This window comes from Lathamus discolor, chromosome Z, assembly GCF_037157495.1.
Source record: "Lathamus discolor isolate bLatDis1 chromosome Z, bLatDis1.hap1, whole genome shotgun sequence".
NCBI lineage: Eukaryota > Metazoa > Chordata > Aves > Psittaciformes > Psittacidae > Lathamus > Lathamus discolor.
In genome coordinates, this window is record NC_088909.1 from 34371537 (window position 1) to 34390246 (window position 18710).

General features: G+C 40.2%; 1 protein-coding gene across 1 annotated transcript in view; it reads right to left on the reverse strand.

Moving 5' to 3' along the window:
* The window catches only part of ATG10 (autophagy related 10), an 84908-nt gene that overhangs the window by 34593 nt on the left and 31605 nt on the right, over positions 1-18710 (reverse strand). The window contains exon 4 of the mRNA XM_065661213.1: positions 290-416. Coding sequence (XP_065517285.1) covers positions 290-416 — 127 coding nt within the window. The remainder of the gene's footprint in view (positions 1-289; positions 417-18710) is intronic.

Genomic DNA, 18710 nt, shown 5'->3' on the forward strand with positions numbered 1-18710 from the left:
TTGAAGAAAAGAACAAGAAAAATGACCTGCAGTTTCAGTCAACCACAGGCAAGATGCCAGGAGCCAAAGATCAGCCTCCTTCAGGCTGAGATGATATCATCTACTCCAAGGTCCTGAAGCTCTGTGTCAGGACTATTACAAAACTTACAGAACAGCCTCATCTCTTACTTTCTTATTACGTATGATCGTTACTATGTACCTCAATTTAATACAAAATCTGTGTATTTAACAAATACTACATCAAAATTATTTTTATTCTTTACTTTGTCTAACAGAAGATTGGTCTTACCTAAAAAGCATGCCCTAAAATAGAGCACAGGTACTTGGTAGCTGCTGGAATACAAGACATGATATTCATAGCGAATCACTTCTTCTGTTGCACAAACTCCAGCTACTTGAGAATCATCCAAAGACTCCTAAAACAACAAACACAAACACAGTAATAAATCAACTTTTGTATCTGTGTATCAAGAGAAAAGTAATTACCACTATTGCAATAAATTCAGTAAATACACAGAAAAGAAATAATGGCCATCACCCCTTTCACAGCAGTACTCGTACGGATTCCCAGGGAAAAAAAAAAAAATCAAAGTCCAAACCCTACAAAGACATCTTACAGACTTACTTCCACAAAATGTGAACTGTGTGTAAGCATCTGCAGAACTGAAGTCTTTCTAAGTTCAGGCTGCCTTTCTAAGCAAAAGACAAAAGCTCTCTAAAATGTTTATGACACAATAACTGGTACAACAAGGTGAATACAGCTGCAGCTCTCCTCAGTACCTTTAGTAGAGATCACTTCAAAAATGTATCCTTAAATAATATGATTTTGCTTGCCAAAAGACAAATCAGATGTATCCACCAAAAATTCTGTTCTACCTTCTTTAAAGACTCTCTGCCAGCAGCTGGTTTTGCTAATAGTACTTCTAAAACTGAGACTTTTTTTTCCCGTTAATGTAGATTTCAGGTGTAAAGTAAGTAAAACTTATTGTAAACTTCAAATAAAACAGGAGAGATGGAACTTGCTGCATTGAGATATACCCAGCTGCAGCATGGATTTCCTAACATTTCAAATCTATAGTCGAACAGTGGTAAGCACACAGCTGTTTTGACTTTCCAAAAATTGTCGATACCCAACCTCTCTGAAAATGGAACTATTAAATTAAGTAACATTAAGATTAAATGTTAGAACAAACTTTCCAAGAAGACACCATGGGTATGGACTTGGTTGGTTTTCAAACCCCTAAATTTACATGCATGAACTAAGCAACCATAATGCCCCACAGGTTGGGTGTGCATTTCATAATTTGACTATTGCCAAGCAACGGTGAATACTAGCTTACTGTCCCTGTCCAAGCAAAGTAAAAATGACTGAACAGAGAAGAACCATCCTCCTTTGAACACTCTGCAGGTTTAACACACAAGAAATTTAAAGCTATTTTGCATTTTTATCTCACATCTTTAACTCAGCAATAAATTGATCTATGAAGAGATATAAAACCTGATGAACTATAACAGTATTGATACACAAGATACTTCCAAATTTTTGCGATATCCCACATAAAAGTGATTTCCCCCAAATTGAGTGTATTGGACAACCAGATGCTGCGGAGGCACATGGAGAGAAGATCACAAACGGAAAGGCCAGACTTTGCGAAGCTACAGAACCAAGTACTGTAAATACATTTTTGGCCATTGAATGGGAAAATCGTAAATGGGCACAGAACAGAAGGTTTCTGGGAAATTCTGGATGGCTGCAGGAACGGTTGATTTTATCTTACCGGGAAACAGATACCTGAGGCACTGAAAAGGAATGTTAAAGAAAATGCTCTGTGTTAACCTAGTTTTAACAACTGTATGTGAAGGGATCCTAAGGACATAAAGGACAATGATGATAACAGTACCTGCCTTCACAGGTTAGGTATTGTATGCCCAGTTCCCATGTAAATGTGTAACAGATGAAGGCAAGTTCTTTCCTCCTCATGCATGTCCTACCTACTGATCAGATGTGAAATACAGATTAAAACAAGAAGTTTCTTCTCTATAGTAGGCTGAGCTTTCTTTAAAATTGATCCACTTTCAAGGCTTTAGCGAGAATAGTAACAGAAAGAACAGCAGCAGCCTGTGGGAACAAAAGACAAATACACACAGGTTTTCAAGTGTGTAGGGGTGGGGATGAGAAAGAGTCCTTATTCAGAACTGAACCCACATTAAACCTTAAGAAGGTCCTTCAGATGAGCCTCCTGGAATTAGAATCATACTGCTTTACAGACATTAATGTTTCACCAGATATTATGGCCTTGCCTACTGCTTAGTCACTAGCTGACGTTGTCCTAGAAGAATACTTCTGGAAATAGCAAGACTGCCCATTCATGTATTAAATATTATTGTTCTAGAAAAAAGCTGTACGTACACACATACTTCTCCCTCCTATATATATACTCGTTTACATATAATGGTAAAATGACTGCATACCATTACACAAATACTGATATCTAATTTGCGACTATTTTAGATGGATAAAGAAGCCATAGTCTTTATTACCTCCAAATACTTAGGAAAATAAGTAAGTTAATACTCGTTCAAAAATGAAATACTCAAACCTGTATACCCTGAGAGAAAACACACTTTACTAAAACCCTGCTTATTATCTCAGAAAGTCATAAATTTAGCTAGGAACAACTTCATCATTAAGAATTCAACTTATTGGGTTAGCACAGATTTCAGGTTAATATACTGGTAAGTATATTTTGCTGGATTAGGTAAAGGAAAACAAAGGGAAGACTTTCTACTTTCACTGTTCCTTCAGACAGCCATGGAAAAGTCATAAGAATTCTTGTCATTACCAGACACAGGTACTTCCCAAAACATCCTATTATTTCCAGGGAAAGCTGATCTTATCCCAAAGTGGCCTCCCAGTAGATGCACACAGTCTGATGGCAGGAGAAGCAGCAGAAAAGAGAAGGCAGCAGCTTTACTGCTTTATTCTTCTGGAGAGCAGAATACATTTGGACACATTTATTCTGCATTATCCTGGAATATTTTTTTTGGACTGATGGTTTAGGCAGTTTCTGAAAGCAAGTATTCGGCTGAATACAAAGCTCAAAAAAAACTCTGAAACTGACGCTTCTGCTCTGTAACAACATGGACTTCAGTCTCGTACTAAGTTTCCACACTTACTCAAAATACGTTTCTGATACTCAAATCTTTTTCTGCTGTTTCTAGTGACAAATCGGCACACTGCATTTGAGATCTGCATACAAAGGCAGATAGCTGAATCTTCTTAGGGCTACCTCTAATCCCCTTTCCTTCCGTAAACAGCAGTTTCAAGATTTCTTATATGAAAAGATACAGCACTGATGTGCAACCCTGTACTTTACAGTTTCGGTAAGCACAGCATACAGTATCTATGCAGTGAAAGTACATTTTGGAGCTTAAAAGTTTTGATGGTATCTCCCTAGTTGATGAAATGAACTTTGCTGATGAGATGAATAAAATGAGTGCAGTCATTTCAGCTGGTTTTTGGAACATCTGAAAAACTATGCATGGCTGAATAAAGCAATGGAGCCTCAGACAGTTTCATATCAGCCCAAAAGAAGAGATTTATTTTTTATTCTTTAACTGTTGTCCTCTCTCTTTTTGAGCTAATGTTGAATTTTAGTTACTGCATCAAACAATATCAAATCAAGTTTGAAAGACTCTGTAACTGCCACAAAACAGTTATGCATGTACACACACCACAAAACAAATCCACCATTTTGCTTAGATCTGTCAAAGACAAAGCAAACATACCTGCATTAAGAAAAAAAACCCAAAAAAGTAAACGGGGGGAGGGGGTGAGAAGGGGGAATTGCCGAAACTGCCATCATTAAAAATGCTATGAAGTAATTTGATTTCTCAATTTTATGTTTTTGCTTTGCAAATTTGCTTGCACGCTTGCCATGCTTCAAGTTAAAACCAGGACTCACTGGCTGTTCCCTAAACTAACAGGGAAGTTGTCATCAGGAAGCATCTGCTCCCCCACTGCTCTCACATAAAATCATTCTCGTGCTACCATAATGGACTACTGAGCAGATGTTTAAAAGCAGTATATGTATCAGAAAAAAGATAAGCAGCAACTACCTAAATTATAGCAGTTCCATCATAAATGAATTACCACTAATTTTAACTCATATAAAATTGTTCTCAACCTTTAAGTAGCCCCTAAACAAATTAAGTCAATTTGCTCCTTTTAAAATGCTAACATTATTTAAATCAATACACAAGAAATGATGCTACACGTCATTCCGAAGGCAAAATAACACATTTGTACTATTTTTATTTCTCCTGATGAAGTCCAGTTTAAAACCCCTTGCAACAAGTTAATTTGACAGCAGGAGAGAGTTAATAGCATGTTTTGATACTCCTTAGAGAGCTGTTCTCCAGAGACTGAAGAGCAGCAGGAAGGCATGGGTTAACGCAGGTCACCTTTGTAGGGAGGCCAGCCTTCCTTGTTCAGCCTAAATTCCCTTTGAAATACAGAAGCATGTCCTAATGCCCTTTTCTGGGGGAAAAGCTAAGAGAGGTGGTTTTAAGAACAGCAGGCACATTTCTCCTGGATCTCAAGTCCCTGTTGCCTTTCTTCCAATTCCCATGTTCCTCCTCTCTTTTCTTGTCTTGACCTCTATTTACTCCTGCTGCAGGCCAGTCTCCTGGGAAATTCTCCTGCAGGAGCACAGCAGGATTGGGCTGCAAGCAGGAAAGGGAAGAAGAGGCAACACAGGCACAGTGACTGGTACTGCTAGTTTCGGTGGGAGGGGGAAGAAAGGAGGTGGAATCCAGATTCATAAGCAAATCTGATTTCACTGCTTTGGAATACATTTACACTTAATTTCATTTCAGCTTCCAACGTTGAAAATAAACATATCGCTGTTTCCCCAGAGTAGTGTTTCTCATTCTTCAGATGACTGCAAGCTACCACGTGAAACACAAGAGCTTTCAGGGAACAGCTCCCCTCCCCATCCAAAACTTTTCCTTTGGGAAATGGGGAGATCTGAACATGAAACTGAATGGTAGGACAGCATTCATCAGATGGAATTAAAACAGAACTTAATGTGGCAGGTGTGGCAGCATGGTGAGATTGTATCTGTGCGCTTTCTTCTTCCTCCTGGATGTTTTCCACATCTGTTTGGACCATGTCCCACTTTTTCGCCTGCAGACCCATTGGTCTAGTCTCTGCAGGTCATCATGCTGCTGGTTTTCGTCCCTCCTGTGCAGAGTCTCAAGTCATCCCGTACCTTTACACGGACCTTGACTCTCTGTATTTGATCCTCCCTTTCCATTCCATGTTGAAAACACAGTGTGGAGTTGAGACAGTCAAGGAGGTAACCAGAGAGAATAGGGGGTTGTCTGGCCAGCAACACACCTCATGTCTCAACACACCTCATGTCTTCGTGCAGGAGGTGCTCCAGACCCCTTATCATCCTCATGGCCTCCTCTGGACCTGTTCCAGCAGTTCCATGTCCTTTTTATGTTGAGGAAACCAGAACTGCACACAATACTCCAGGTGAGGTCTCACAAGAGCAGAGTAGAGGGGCAGGATCACCTCCTTCAACCTGCTGGTCATGCTCCTTTTGATGCAGCCCAGCATACAGCTCGTTTTCTGGGCTGTGAGTGCACACTGAAGCCGGCTCATGTTCAGTTTCTCATTGACCAACACTCCCAAGTCCTTCTCTGCAGGGCTCCTTTGCCTGGGATTGCCCTGACCCCCCTGTAGGACCTTCCACTTTGCTTTTTTGGACTCCATGAGGCTGGCATCAGCCCACCTCACAAGCGTGTCAAGGTCCCTCTGGATGGCATCCCTTCCCTCCAGCGTATCAACCGAACCACACAGCTTGGTGTCATCGCAAACTTGCTGAGGGCGCACTCAATCCCACTGTCCATGTCATCAACAAAAACATTGAACAAGATCAGTCCCAAAACCAATCCCTGAGGGACACCACCCATTACTTGTCTCTGGTTGGACACTGAGCCGTTTACCACAACTCTTTGCATGTGTCCATCCAGCCAGTTCTTTATCCACCAAGTGGTCCATCTATCAAACTGATGTCTCTCTCCAATTTACAGAGAACGATGTCATGTGGGACAGTGTCAAACGCTTTGCACAAACCCAGGTAGATGACGTCAACTGCTCTACCCCTGTCCATCAGTTCCGTAGACCCATCATAGAAGGCCACCAAATTGGTCAGGCAGGATTTCCCCTTAGTGAAGCCATGCTGGCTGTCACCAAGCACTTTCTTATTTTTCATGTGCCCCAGCATGGTTTCCAGGAGAATGTGCTCCATGATCCTGCCAGGCACACAGGTGAGACTGACTGGTCTGAATAGGGCTGAAGCACAGAGACACAGTACGTAGGAAACTTCTTCTGGGGGAAACTACGGCTAAGATCCTGCAAAGCCAGGAGATGAAGGAGTGAGAGGGACACAGCCCACATGCTGGGGGAAGACAGACTAAAGCTAAGCCATCTGAAATTCTTGTAAGAAGGGTCCACCCAAAGCTAAGGACACATCTCACAGAAAAACAAAGCAATCTCAGATGTGAGCTGTAGAGATTGATTTATTTCCTCTACTTCCAACCAATATTCTTTGTCAGTATTGTTTCTTGGAATTACTCATTTAGAATCACATAATCATAGGCTGGTACGGGTTGGAGGGGACACTAAAGCTCATCCAGTTCCAATCCCCTGCCACAGGTAGGGGCACTTTTCACTAGACCAGGCTGCTCCAAGCCCCGTCCAGCCTGGCCTTAAACACTGTCAGGGACTGGGCAGCCACAATTTCTCATCTTCTCAAGCCATCTTTTGCAAGGCATATTTTGGCATCTGTGTCCACAGAAGGCTTGCTAGAGCCGGTCCTGAGGGCGAGACAGGCTGTGGAAGTTCATTCACAGCCTAGGATCACGCTCTCAGGCATATCCCAGGTAAAGGGGCGTGTGAGAAGGGGTTCTATCAGACCAAATTTTGGGCAGTGCTGCCAAATGCATCCACATTCTTTAATGGATATAAATTCTAGCAATTTCGATCTGTGACTTTTCCTACTCTAGGATTACAACAACAACTAAAAAATATGTTTAACAGGAGATTTTGGAATTTCATTCACAAGCCTTCAAAAGAAACCCATGCCAAACACGTACTGAGGACATGAGACCTTAACAGTGCTGCCGTAGGAGAACAAGGTACACACATGCAGAGGTGTGCAGAATTTTCAAGGCTCTTAAAAAATAGACCCGCTAGGTATACCACACATTGTTGAAGTTAGTTTGCAGTTATTAGAGTACAATAATTAAAATTCACACACAAGCAAAGTTTTGTATCACTGAATTTCATCCAAACATAATGCAGACTGCAGGATTTCCCCACTGTTTTTGCCATGATCTTGCATTTGTACAAATTGGAGTAAGTTACTACTTTTGAGTTAAGTACTATTTCACAAGATTATTGCTTTTTTAAACTGAAGTGCTTCCAGGATTGGGATCTATGATTTATAATAGGCTATAAGTAAAAAATACCTGCCACACTAGAAGACAACAGTGGCAGTTCAGCTGTATTTCAGGTCAGTCATTTCTTTTAGAACAACAATTATTATTTCTGCTTTGATAATCTCAGCAGCAACCCAGTTTTGGCGATGCTTAATTCAACAGGGAGACTGACAGCAAATGCCTACAAACCTTACTTTATAGGAGACAAACTCACATACTCATTAATTTCTCTGATGTGAAACATTTCTGATGTATGAAAATGACGCCAAGACTGACAGTGTTTAGCAGTAATTCAAGTGAAAAAGTTACAGACAGAAATGCTCAAGTTGTCACAAAATGTGAAAAACCACAGAACTTTACAATTAAAAGTAGCTGAAGGTCAAGCAGGCCAGGGAAGCACTTCAGGGAGGTTTGTCTGCATCAATGCCCACCCAGGACACTGTAAGACAAAGGCAGCGTCACTGGGACAGTGACTTATTGCAGTAAGAATTGCACGCTGCCCACTTGAAAAAGGAAACAAGATCCAGTTAAGTTAGTATCTGTCCAAATGATAAACTTTAAAAGGTACCTGAGATGCCTGTAGGAGAAGAAGGAGAAGGAAGAAAAGGAGAAGGAGAAAAAAAATGAGGAGAAGGAGAAAGAAGAAAGAGGAAAGGGGAAGTGAGAAAGAAGCAAGGAGAAATAAGAAAAGAGAAAGAAGACTTGTTACTGACAACTAGTTTATCTGAATATGAGAAATTCAAAGATACTAACTACAGGTTAAGGCTAAAGCACATATATTATTCTTGTATTAAGATAACAGGAAGGTAATAGATCTACAATGATCTATTTAAAGTTCAAAATAATCTTAATTTTAAAATTATAACTATCACTCAAATAATTATTTTCTTACAAATTCTCAAAAAAACCCAAAAACCTACTTAAATTACAACTTGTAGCATATTAGGATCCAGTGTTTTTTTCTGTTTAGAAACACCTAAATATAATAAATATGGTTTTCAATGTGCAGGGTCAGACCCTACCCAAGTCAAGTTAGCTCAGCTTTTGCTTGTCCTGAAAAACTGTTTATTTAATTAATACATGAGATAACACAGATGTACTTACTTTCTACTTTCTAATCACTGTTGCTTAGAAAATGAAATTCCAAATTCAGATTTGGGAGGTAGAAAACCCTTCAGTTCATTTTCAAACACAATACTCTGTAAGATTATTCTAAATATTAATAAACATACTGTTATCAATGTCATCGATCACAAGCAGCCCAAGTGTATATTGAGGACATGCACAGTAGCCAAAAAGTACTGTGTCGTCAAATGAAAGCTGCCATGCTGTACAACGTAGTAATATTGATTTCCAGGAATACGGTATATAATAGACCTCAAAGCAAATTCAACTGCTAGTTAGCTTTACAAAGAAGTAATTGTAGTTTGACAAAATGCAGCTAAAATTCACAAAAATCAAATGAGAAGACAAAATGCAATACACAAATCTTGCAATTAAAAATTGCCTGTGTCAGCTTTAGCTAACAATGAACATATCTATACTATGTTCCTTTGGCTGAACAATATAGCTAGGAGAAGACTGTGGAAAAATAAAGAAAACACAGAAGTAGAAAAGGATCTTGGCTACAGTAATACACCACCAAGAATTTTGTACAATTCAATGCAACTGCACTTCGAAGCCAACCATACTTGAAAATTAAGAAGTTGAAATTTGCTTTACAATTCTTTAAAGACAAGTAGAAAATTTGTATGAATTATTCATAATGTTTCTGTTTGGAATGAATCTTCTAACAGTCTCCATCTTTATGCAAACTCTTGCTTTATTTGACAAGAAAGCCCAGTGCAGAGTTAGGAATACCCAAATATTCCCAATGCAGTATGTGGTGGAAAACACCTGTAATAGTTAACAATACTATTTTAATACAACGACCAGACAACACCACTGGCTTACAAAAATCAAGAAATGGTACACGCTGTACATAGCTACACCTCGGCAAGCTCATGAACAGTGTTACTACAGAGATTTTACACATGCAAAATCCATATAACGAGTGAGCTTTTAAAGACATTAGTTTATTTCCTTTTAAGGAATACTTGCACTTGAATTGCTCAGTATGAAATTGAGGGAACTGAAGAGAGTGTTCTGTGCACAACAAGCATACCTAAATTTTCCTTCAAACTTCATAAATAACTTACATAAAATACTTCAAGCTATTAGCTAATTGTTCCTCCAAAATGTTCAAACATTTCTTTTTTGGGAGCAGCACAAAATTTGAAGACAGCTGGTACCTTAGCCTCTTCTCACTCAATGCTGCATTCACATATTTTTGCGGATTCTCCTGTGTGGGGAAGCTCAAAGGGACATTTCTCCTCCCTTCAGATGTGGAGCCACAAAGCACTAGAGGACACATCACTCCTGTACCACTTTGTGCGAGTCACCGAATGTTACACAGTGAACAACAGCCTGATATACTATCCTCTGCAGGTGATTTTTGTGTTCAGAGGGCACAAAGCATGGGAGCTCCACAGCCCCATCTTCCTGGACTGTATCAAAAAGTGGTTTGTTCAGCATCACACAGGATCAGAAACACATGATATTAAGTAAAGCAAGAGCTAGTACTCCAGCTGCAGTCCTGTGTTCAGCTCTGGGACACCACAAGAGGGACGTGGAGCTGTTGGAGCAAGTCCAGAGAGGCCACAGAAATGCTGCAAGGGCTGGAGCAGCTCTGCTCTGGAGATAGGCTGAGAGAGCTGGGCTTATTCAACTTGAGGAAGAGAAGGCTCTTTAAGGGGAGACCTTAGAGCAGCTCCCAGTGCCTAAAGGGGCTACTAGAAACCTGGAGAGGTGCTTTGGACAAGGGCCTGTAGGGACAGGACAAGGGGAATGGCTTTAACCTGACAGAGGGGAGACTGAGATGAGCTCTTAGGCAGAAGTTCTTCCCTGTGAGGGTGGTGAGGCCCTGGCACAGGTTGCCCAGAGACGCTGTGGCTGCCCCATCCCTGGCAGTGCTCAAGGCCAGGTTGGACACAGGGGCTTGGAGCAACCTGGTCTAGTGGAAGGTGTCCCTGCCCGTGGCAGGGGGTGGAACTGGATGGGCTTTAATGTCCCTTTTAACCCAAACCAGCCTGGGATTCAAAAATACTCGTATTATATATATTTGTGTATATATGTATACATGTGCAAGGCAAGAGCCAGAATGCTGCTTTGACTGTTCTTGTGTTTTATCTGCTCTCATTTCACTCAAAAGCTACTTCTGTGGCTACTGGAGTTAATTTAGTCCTTCAATTTGATTAATGTATCCCATGGACTATTTCATATATTCGTCCCTATCTACAGCTAACTGAAATCAGAGCTAAGACGATGAAGAATTTAATTGGTTAAATTGCTCTTGCTTTTCGAAACTGAGATATTCCAAGTGTCCCGAAGGCATTTAATTCCAAAACAGGAAGCAGAAGAGGAGAGCACTCGGTAATTCTAATCATGTGCAGATCTCTTGGAAAGTATTTTCCTAAACAATTGCTGAAAGAACCTTTTATTGTACTGCGTGCTGCTGCATGTACCCCAAACAGGGTCCCACAGAAACGGCAAGATATTTGCTACTTAAATTATTTCTGATTATATAAATGAATCAGTATTGCATCAACTAAGACCATGCTTTCCTAAATATTAAACTTCAGTCATGCGCAAAACAAAGGAAGCAGGGGAAGAAAAGGCAACTAAAAATACATTAAATATATTTTTAACATCCTATATGATAACTTTATTCATATTATAAGTCAGGGCTATGATTGGTAATGCTGCACCAAAATCAAAGACACAATTGAATAGATTTTTTTCTTAACTTCTGCTTATAGGTTTCTACAACTCAACTGCAATCCCTAAAGGAGTAATTTTAGAATAAAAGCCTGCTGTCCATATGATATTTCAAACAGTATGGCTGAAATCCCTACTCCCTAATGTTTCAGGTAAAAGACAACCCCTGCATTTTTTACTTTTCTGAGTCTGGAAGTAATACATGAGCAGATCACAAAGTCATAGCTGTAGGAATCAGTTTCCAAGTATCAGGATCTTTCATATACGGAGTTCTACAGGACTGTGTCCATTTTACAGAAAAAAGGCAAACGTTGGCTTTTTGTATCAATGGATATGTTTCCACAAACATGCGCATACCCATGCACAGGATAAACACAAACAGATTAAATACTTTTTTTTTTAATAGCAGACTCCTTCCCACAGGACTCTTCACCTTCTTTGGCACACAGGACAGAGCCATCAGCAGTGCCACACTTTGTATTCTCGTCACGCAGTATGTGACTTTCAAGCCCCGGATGGAGATGAAGCATGAGAAAGATCTGGGCCCCCTGCTACAAGAGAGACATTGAGGTGCTGGAGCAGGTCCAGAGAAGGGCAACAGAGCTGGTGAAGGGCTTGGAGCACAACTGTGATGAAGAACAGCTGAAGGAACTGGGGGATTTAGTCTGGAGAAGGTCCACAGGGGACCTAATCGCTCTCTACTAGTACCTGAAAGGAGGATGGAGCCAGGAGGTGGCTGGTCTCTTCTCCCAAGGAACAAGTGACAGGACAAGAGGAAATGGCCTCAAGCTGCACCAGGGGAGGTTTAGACTGAATATTAGGAACAATTTCTTCCCCAAAAGGGCAGTCAGGCGTTGGAACAGGCTGCCCAGGGCAGTGGTGGACCACCACCTCTGGGAGAGCTCACAAACCATGTAGATGAGGCTCTTTGTAACACAGTTTAGTGGTGGCCTTGTCAGTGCTGGGGCAATGGATGGACTTCATGATCTTTCCAACCTAGTTGATTCTATGATTCCAAACTCCACTGCATGTCCCTCATATTGACACAAACCACAAATCTCCATTTCTACAGAAATGACTTAAAGACAATTGCACCAGGCAGAGGAAAATGCTCAAAGTAATAAAGGTTGCATGGAACTTTCAGTGGAAATTTTGTGATTCTTTGGGATTTGCCTGTTCAAAAGAAGTAAGGTGGAGGCATAAACTCATAGTGTCAATCAGCACACAACGATTAAGTTTAGAAGGTTTGGGAATGGTTCATCATTGGGAGACATTCATACAATACTCTCCACAAGAAGCCACCATTTAAGCATGGCTCTCTCATGTTTATAGTCATGTCTAGTACAGTTAGTAAGTGTCTTAAAACAGAAGTGTTGTGAAAGACTTCTTTGTTATCCAAACAGAGAATAAAACCATAACTAAAGAAACAGTAAAAATATAAGTAAAAATAACATAATATTTAAAAAATTAACAGTGCTAGAAACATCATTAGCAGGAAGGAAGCATGATTCATTATACTGGTGCTCACTGCTAGTGAAAGAGCTGTATCTGAGTTATACAGGAGATGAGGAGATGTAAAAGGGAAGCACTTACAGTGTCAGTATACTGATCCAAGAACTCTGGGAACATGGGAAGAACAAGAGACTTGTGGTATACACGTGGTGCAAGACTTGGAGGAAGGTGTCACACTAGCTTCTCCCCTTGAAAGAAAATACTTTCAGTGCCTATATTCCAATTGTGAATCCTGCATAAAAATACAAGTAATGCAGATGAAAATGCCTCAGCTTGGGTCAAGTATCATCTGGAGGAGAAATTACAAAAATAGGGTCATATGTGTAGGACCAATAGGATTTCATTTGGACAGAAATATCTCAAATATTGTTTAGAGAGATAAGTACTGCCAGGAACTGCAAGAGACAACGTTTCTAATACTGGCAACACTCACTTTTTCTTAGATGCGACACTTCCCCACTGAAAAATCACTGAATTAACAAAAAATATTTTTACGTGGATTAACAAAGTTTCCAAATGATTATGGTTGCTTATGCAAAATTAATGTGATTCAAATACTTCAATTACAAACAAATACAAAATGATAGGTGCATATGTGACACTAAGCTTATTTGACTGCTGTGTCTTGCTCAAGGTCTCAAAAACAACCAACTGCAAGACTGCAAATCAGGTGGGAATCTCTCCATCATCAGACTGGCAGAGAACACTGAAATTTTAATGCCAGTGTGCTCTGCTTTCTAGGATTAGCTAGGAATTTTACAAGTTAAAGAAGTGGCTGTTGGTTATTTTATAACAGATCTTCACTTTGCATTAGGAACTCAGAAATGTGCTTTGGCCTGCACTATGCAGATAATCCCAGAACAGGTATTTCACGGATCCTCCTGTACTGAGTATCTGTTCAGAGAAACTGTCTATGACAAGGCATTCCAAATGTTATGTTAATGTTTTTTTTTTTAATATTTGAGAAATTAAGGGAGATAATGAGTTAAAGCAGCCAAATTAAATAGGTGAGCGGCGAGCAACTGGAATTTGAGAAAGTCTTGATTTATTTCAATCAGAGACACAAAAAGTCCTAAAATTAAAAAAAAAAAAAAAAAAAAAAAATCCACCCTGAAGAAAACTCACTGTAGCATAAAACTGCAGACTTAACTGAGTGAATAATCACCTCAGAAAGGATACCAGGATTATGCATAAAAAAAACTCTACAGAGAATAGCAAAGAGGAATGGCAAGCAAAAAAAGCTACATCTTGGAAGTCTAAGTTAAAAGGAGAAAGCAAGAACTGCCAAAATTCAAGCTGGATTTACACTTACAAATGGCAAAAGCCTCACAGACACGAGCAGAAGAAAAACAAGGAAAGAAGCAGTGCAAAAATGAAGTAAGGCTGAGGTTTAAATCAAAAATAACAAAGAAACAGCCCCAAGCCTAATTCAGATTTTGTCCCTCTGCCCAGTTTGTGCATTCAGAAGAGGGGAGTACGATATAGCGGTTAATGAGGATGGGGGTGATTATCTAATAATGATAGATGACCAAGATGTGTCTCCGTCACAGGGATGAGAGCCAAAGAGCGGGGACTGGAACAATCTCCAGCCTAAAAGAATGAAAACATGAGGATACACATCCAGCAGCGAAGTTTTTTTATAACTGAATCATGCTGGAGTGATAATAACTGAATGAAAAATAACAAATTAACTATCTGCATTTAAGAAGGTGGGGTGGGAGGAAGCTACTTCAGTAACCGTTATCTGACCTCAGTGTACGCAGGGGTTAGAACCATTGTTGAAGGAAAGAATAATTAAACATACAGAGCTATACAGAAACTGGGATAAAACACAACACTGGTTTACTAAAGAAAGAGTATGCAAAACTAACCTAATATCTTCCTCTGATTAGATAACTCAATTAGTGGACAAGGAAATGCAGGAGATGCAGTCTGGCTGGATTCAGTAAAACACTCGGCAGCGTGCCAAATGGGAAATTATTGTTTAAACTGGAGAAGATGAGGATGATGTTAAAAACATAATATATGAGAAACTGGATATGGGATATGCCAAAATGCAAAGTATTAAGCCAGGGATAGTCAACTTACCAAATACCTCTAAAAGTGGCCTGTAATCTTAGTTAAAATATTCCTTAATAATCCAAGCACAAGAGCAAGAGTTGTTGACAAATTCTGCTGATGATAGGAAGCTGGGAAGCACAGTCAATAGAGCAAGAGATAGAAACTGTTACAGGAAATAGACTTTATAACCCAAGTGTTGCCACATCAAGATTACCCACAAGCTGACCTCAGCTCTACTGTCCCTCTCTGTCACAAAAGTACTGACAGTATCAACAAATCAGAAGACAAATGCCCTTCTTTCTCCTACTGCAACTAGGGATTCCCCCTACACTATACAGATCTCATTAGCTCAACTGTATTTTACACACAGAAAAGAGAACTCAGAATGCTGACACCTGACCAAAAACTGCAATTTCCATTCCACAATGAATTCCAGTATTTTAACAGTCTTTTTCTGTAATCAACAAACAAGTTAAAAATAACATTTTTCAGAGGACAAAAGCTTTCTGAATAGAGATAGTAAATATTAAAAAGAAAATATCAGTATTTCTAAATTGTGCCACACAAATCTGCTGAATCGATTGACTTGGCATCTGCTGCGCATTTGGTTTGATAATCCTAGCAGTGTGCATAACCTAATGGACGTCTGATTCTCACCCACAAAACACAGTTTCTAGACAGCCTATCTCTATCTTGAGGCATTTGAAGGCACTTCACTACCCTAATGGCTATATAGGCAAGGGAAGTACTCCACCAGCATAATGCCATTTTCCCCCCCAGAGCATTAGTGGCATAAGATCTAAAAAAATACAGCTCTGCTGGGCAACAGAGCATGATGTTGAACTGCTGATAAAAAAAAATCAGAAAACTTCAATACACTGTTACACTTTCAACAGGATTAAACTGATCCCAGGTAAGCTACTTTGTTTTCATTTGTCTAATCAGAAAAATTAAATCCCAAAGAAAATCTGAGTTTGTAGAAAATTAATTTTCCATTTAAAAATTCTCTAACACCTATAACCTCTGCCACCAAACCCACAGAACACCACAGAAAAGGGAATAGCACGTTTATAAACCTGACTGCGATTATAACTATGAAAAAATTAAAGTCACTAGTCAAAGAAAATCCATTTATTTCATACTGATACCAGGGACATTTCAAATCCTTTTGTAAGGCTTTTACTACATGAACATACCACACATACTGAAAAAAAAAAAAACAAAAGAAGCCAAAGCACTTATATTACAGAATGTAACACCAAAATCAGTTTATTGCAGCTCACCACATAGAAGACTATGGTTGTATCAGTTTTGTTCTTTGCCTCTGAAAACAACTGACAATACACAAATCAGAATTAACATAAAATCTGAAAGTCTAACTTCAAAACAACCCAGTCCCCAAGGTCCAGAGTTAAAAGTGTCTACCACTTCTACAAATCTGCTTAATATATCACCTAAAACATCTAACGTGTAGAAGTGAGACAGCAGCAACCCCTAAGATGGTGCAGGAGGTGCAATCATACAGGCAAATCTGCGATTTTATCAGCCAAGTTTGTCTTATCTGGGGCAAGGGATTGTTCTACATATGGCAGAAATCACTAACAGTGGGTCTTGAACAGTCTGCCAGTGCCTAAAGAGCAAGAAGAAAGCTGGAGAGGGGCTTTTTGGCAAGGCCCTGTAGAGACAGGATGTCGTGGTTTAAACAAAGTCAGCCATAAATCACGCAGTTGCTGTCTCACTTCCCACCCCTTCTTGCCCTCCCCCTACTCCCGCAGGGATGGAGAGGAGAATCAAAAGGAATGAAACTCCCATGGGTTGAGATAAGAAGAGTTTAGTAACTAAGGTATAACACAAATCACTACTGCTACCACCAATGGTAATAATGATAAAGGAAATAATGAGGGAAGAGAATACAACAACCCAGCACCAGCCAACCGATAACTCGCCCAACCCCACCCAACCGAGCACGGACTGATACCTCATCCAGCCCTGCAGTGCTCTAGCCCTTCTGGGTAACTCCCTGTTACATCCTGAGCATGACGTGCTGTGGTATGGAATACCTCTTTGGCTAGTTTGGGTCAGGTGTCCTGTCTCTGCTTCCTCCCGGCTTCCCCTCCTCCCTGGCAGAGCATGAGGCTCAGAAAGTCCTTGGTCAGACCAAACATTCGAGCAGCAACTAGAAACATTGGCGTTACCAGCACTGTCCCCTGGCCAAAAGTCAAAACACAGCGCTGCACCAGCTTCCAAGAAGGAGAAAAATAACTGCTACTGCTGAACCCAGAACACAGGACAAGGAGGAATGGCTTCAAGCTGACAGAGGGGAGCCTGAGACAACATTTTAGGCAGAAGTTCTTCCCTGTGAGGGTGCTGAGGCCCTGGCACAGGCTGCCCAGAGAAGCTGTGGCTGCCCCATCCCTGGCAGTGTTCAAGGCCAAGTTGGACACAGGGGCTTGGAGCAACCTGGTCTAGTGGAAGGCAGTGTCCCTGCCCATGGCAGGGGGTTGGACTGGATGATCTTTAAGGTCCCTTCCAAGACAAGCCAGTCTATGACTGTATGATTCTATGAACTGTGCTCATACCACCAGCTCTTTGCCGCTATATGCTGCTGGTACAACAAGCTTAGCGCAGACTTGCTATTACTGAGACACTTGCAAGTAGCTTATTACATTTTCCTAAGAAAGCTTTTAAAAATATCTGCATTTCAATGGAATTAGAAACAATGGTCCTGTCTTCCCCTCAAGTTTCAACAAACTTCACACAAACACATGCCATGTTTCCCAGCACTCAGAACATACAGAGTAAGAAAAAAATAGCATTTTCCTCCCACTCCAACTAGAGATGCAGACCTCCAACAGGAAGCTGTATTTCAAATTTAATTTGAGGATAGAGGGGGTTAAGTTAGCCCTCTAGTCCTCATCTAATGCCACTTCTTTTTCTTCATTTTGAATTGTCCTCCAACTGCTCAGAGATATGAGTCACCAGAGAAATGTGTAACTGCTTACAGTACAGTATGTTAGCACTCAAACAGAAAACATGGTTGCTACTGAAGCCGAATAAACAACCTGCAGCAGGGGAATCCATAATGATAAACACACTCTCATTACTACAGAACATGCAGTAGGAATTCCTCACATCATACACTGTGTTTCATCTGGGCAATGTAAAGTTTCCCCTCTCCACTGCTCAGGGAAAACTGTAAAATTAAAATTGGATGACAATAAAAACAAGGAAAATGGCATCAAATTTACCCCTTTCTTAATTCTACATGTTTTAACATGTCACGTGGAAGAAGAATGTAGACTACTGCACTAATACTGGTTATATACAGTTCTACTGTGAAATACAGTTTGTTATAAATTATACATTTATCATCTGTAACATGAATTCCAAACAGCTCAGTCCTGAGATTTTTACCCTGCAGTCTTTATTCATTTGTTTTAAGTTGCACCATCTTTGCTTATTCAACAGTTACAGCTCTAACAAAAATAATGAGCAAAATTTTTAGGAATAACACCAGAAGGACCAAGATATAACATGGAAGGGCAAGGTCCTAAACATATCTATTGCTTGCTTAAGATGGGAATAGCTGAAAGGAAAGTAGCCGTTACAATGCAATGATGGACTAATCCAAGGTAAAGTTCTTGCCTTAGCAGTTTTACTGAATATTCTAAGGAATTTTTTTTCAATACAAAGTGGCATTACAGCATTCACTGCATATTCTGTACCAACATTACTCTTTTACAAAGTCATTTTACTTTGTTGACTCCTACCCCCTACAAACACAAGCTACTCTGGGAAAACTGAGACAG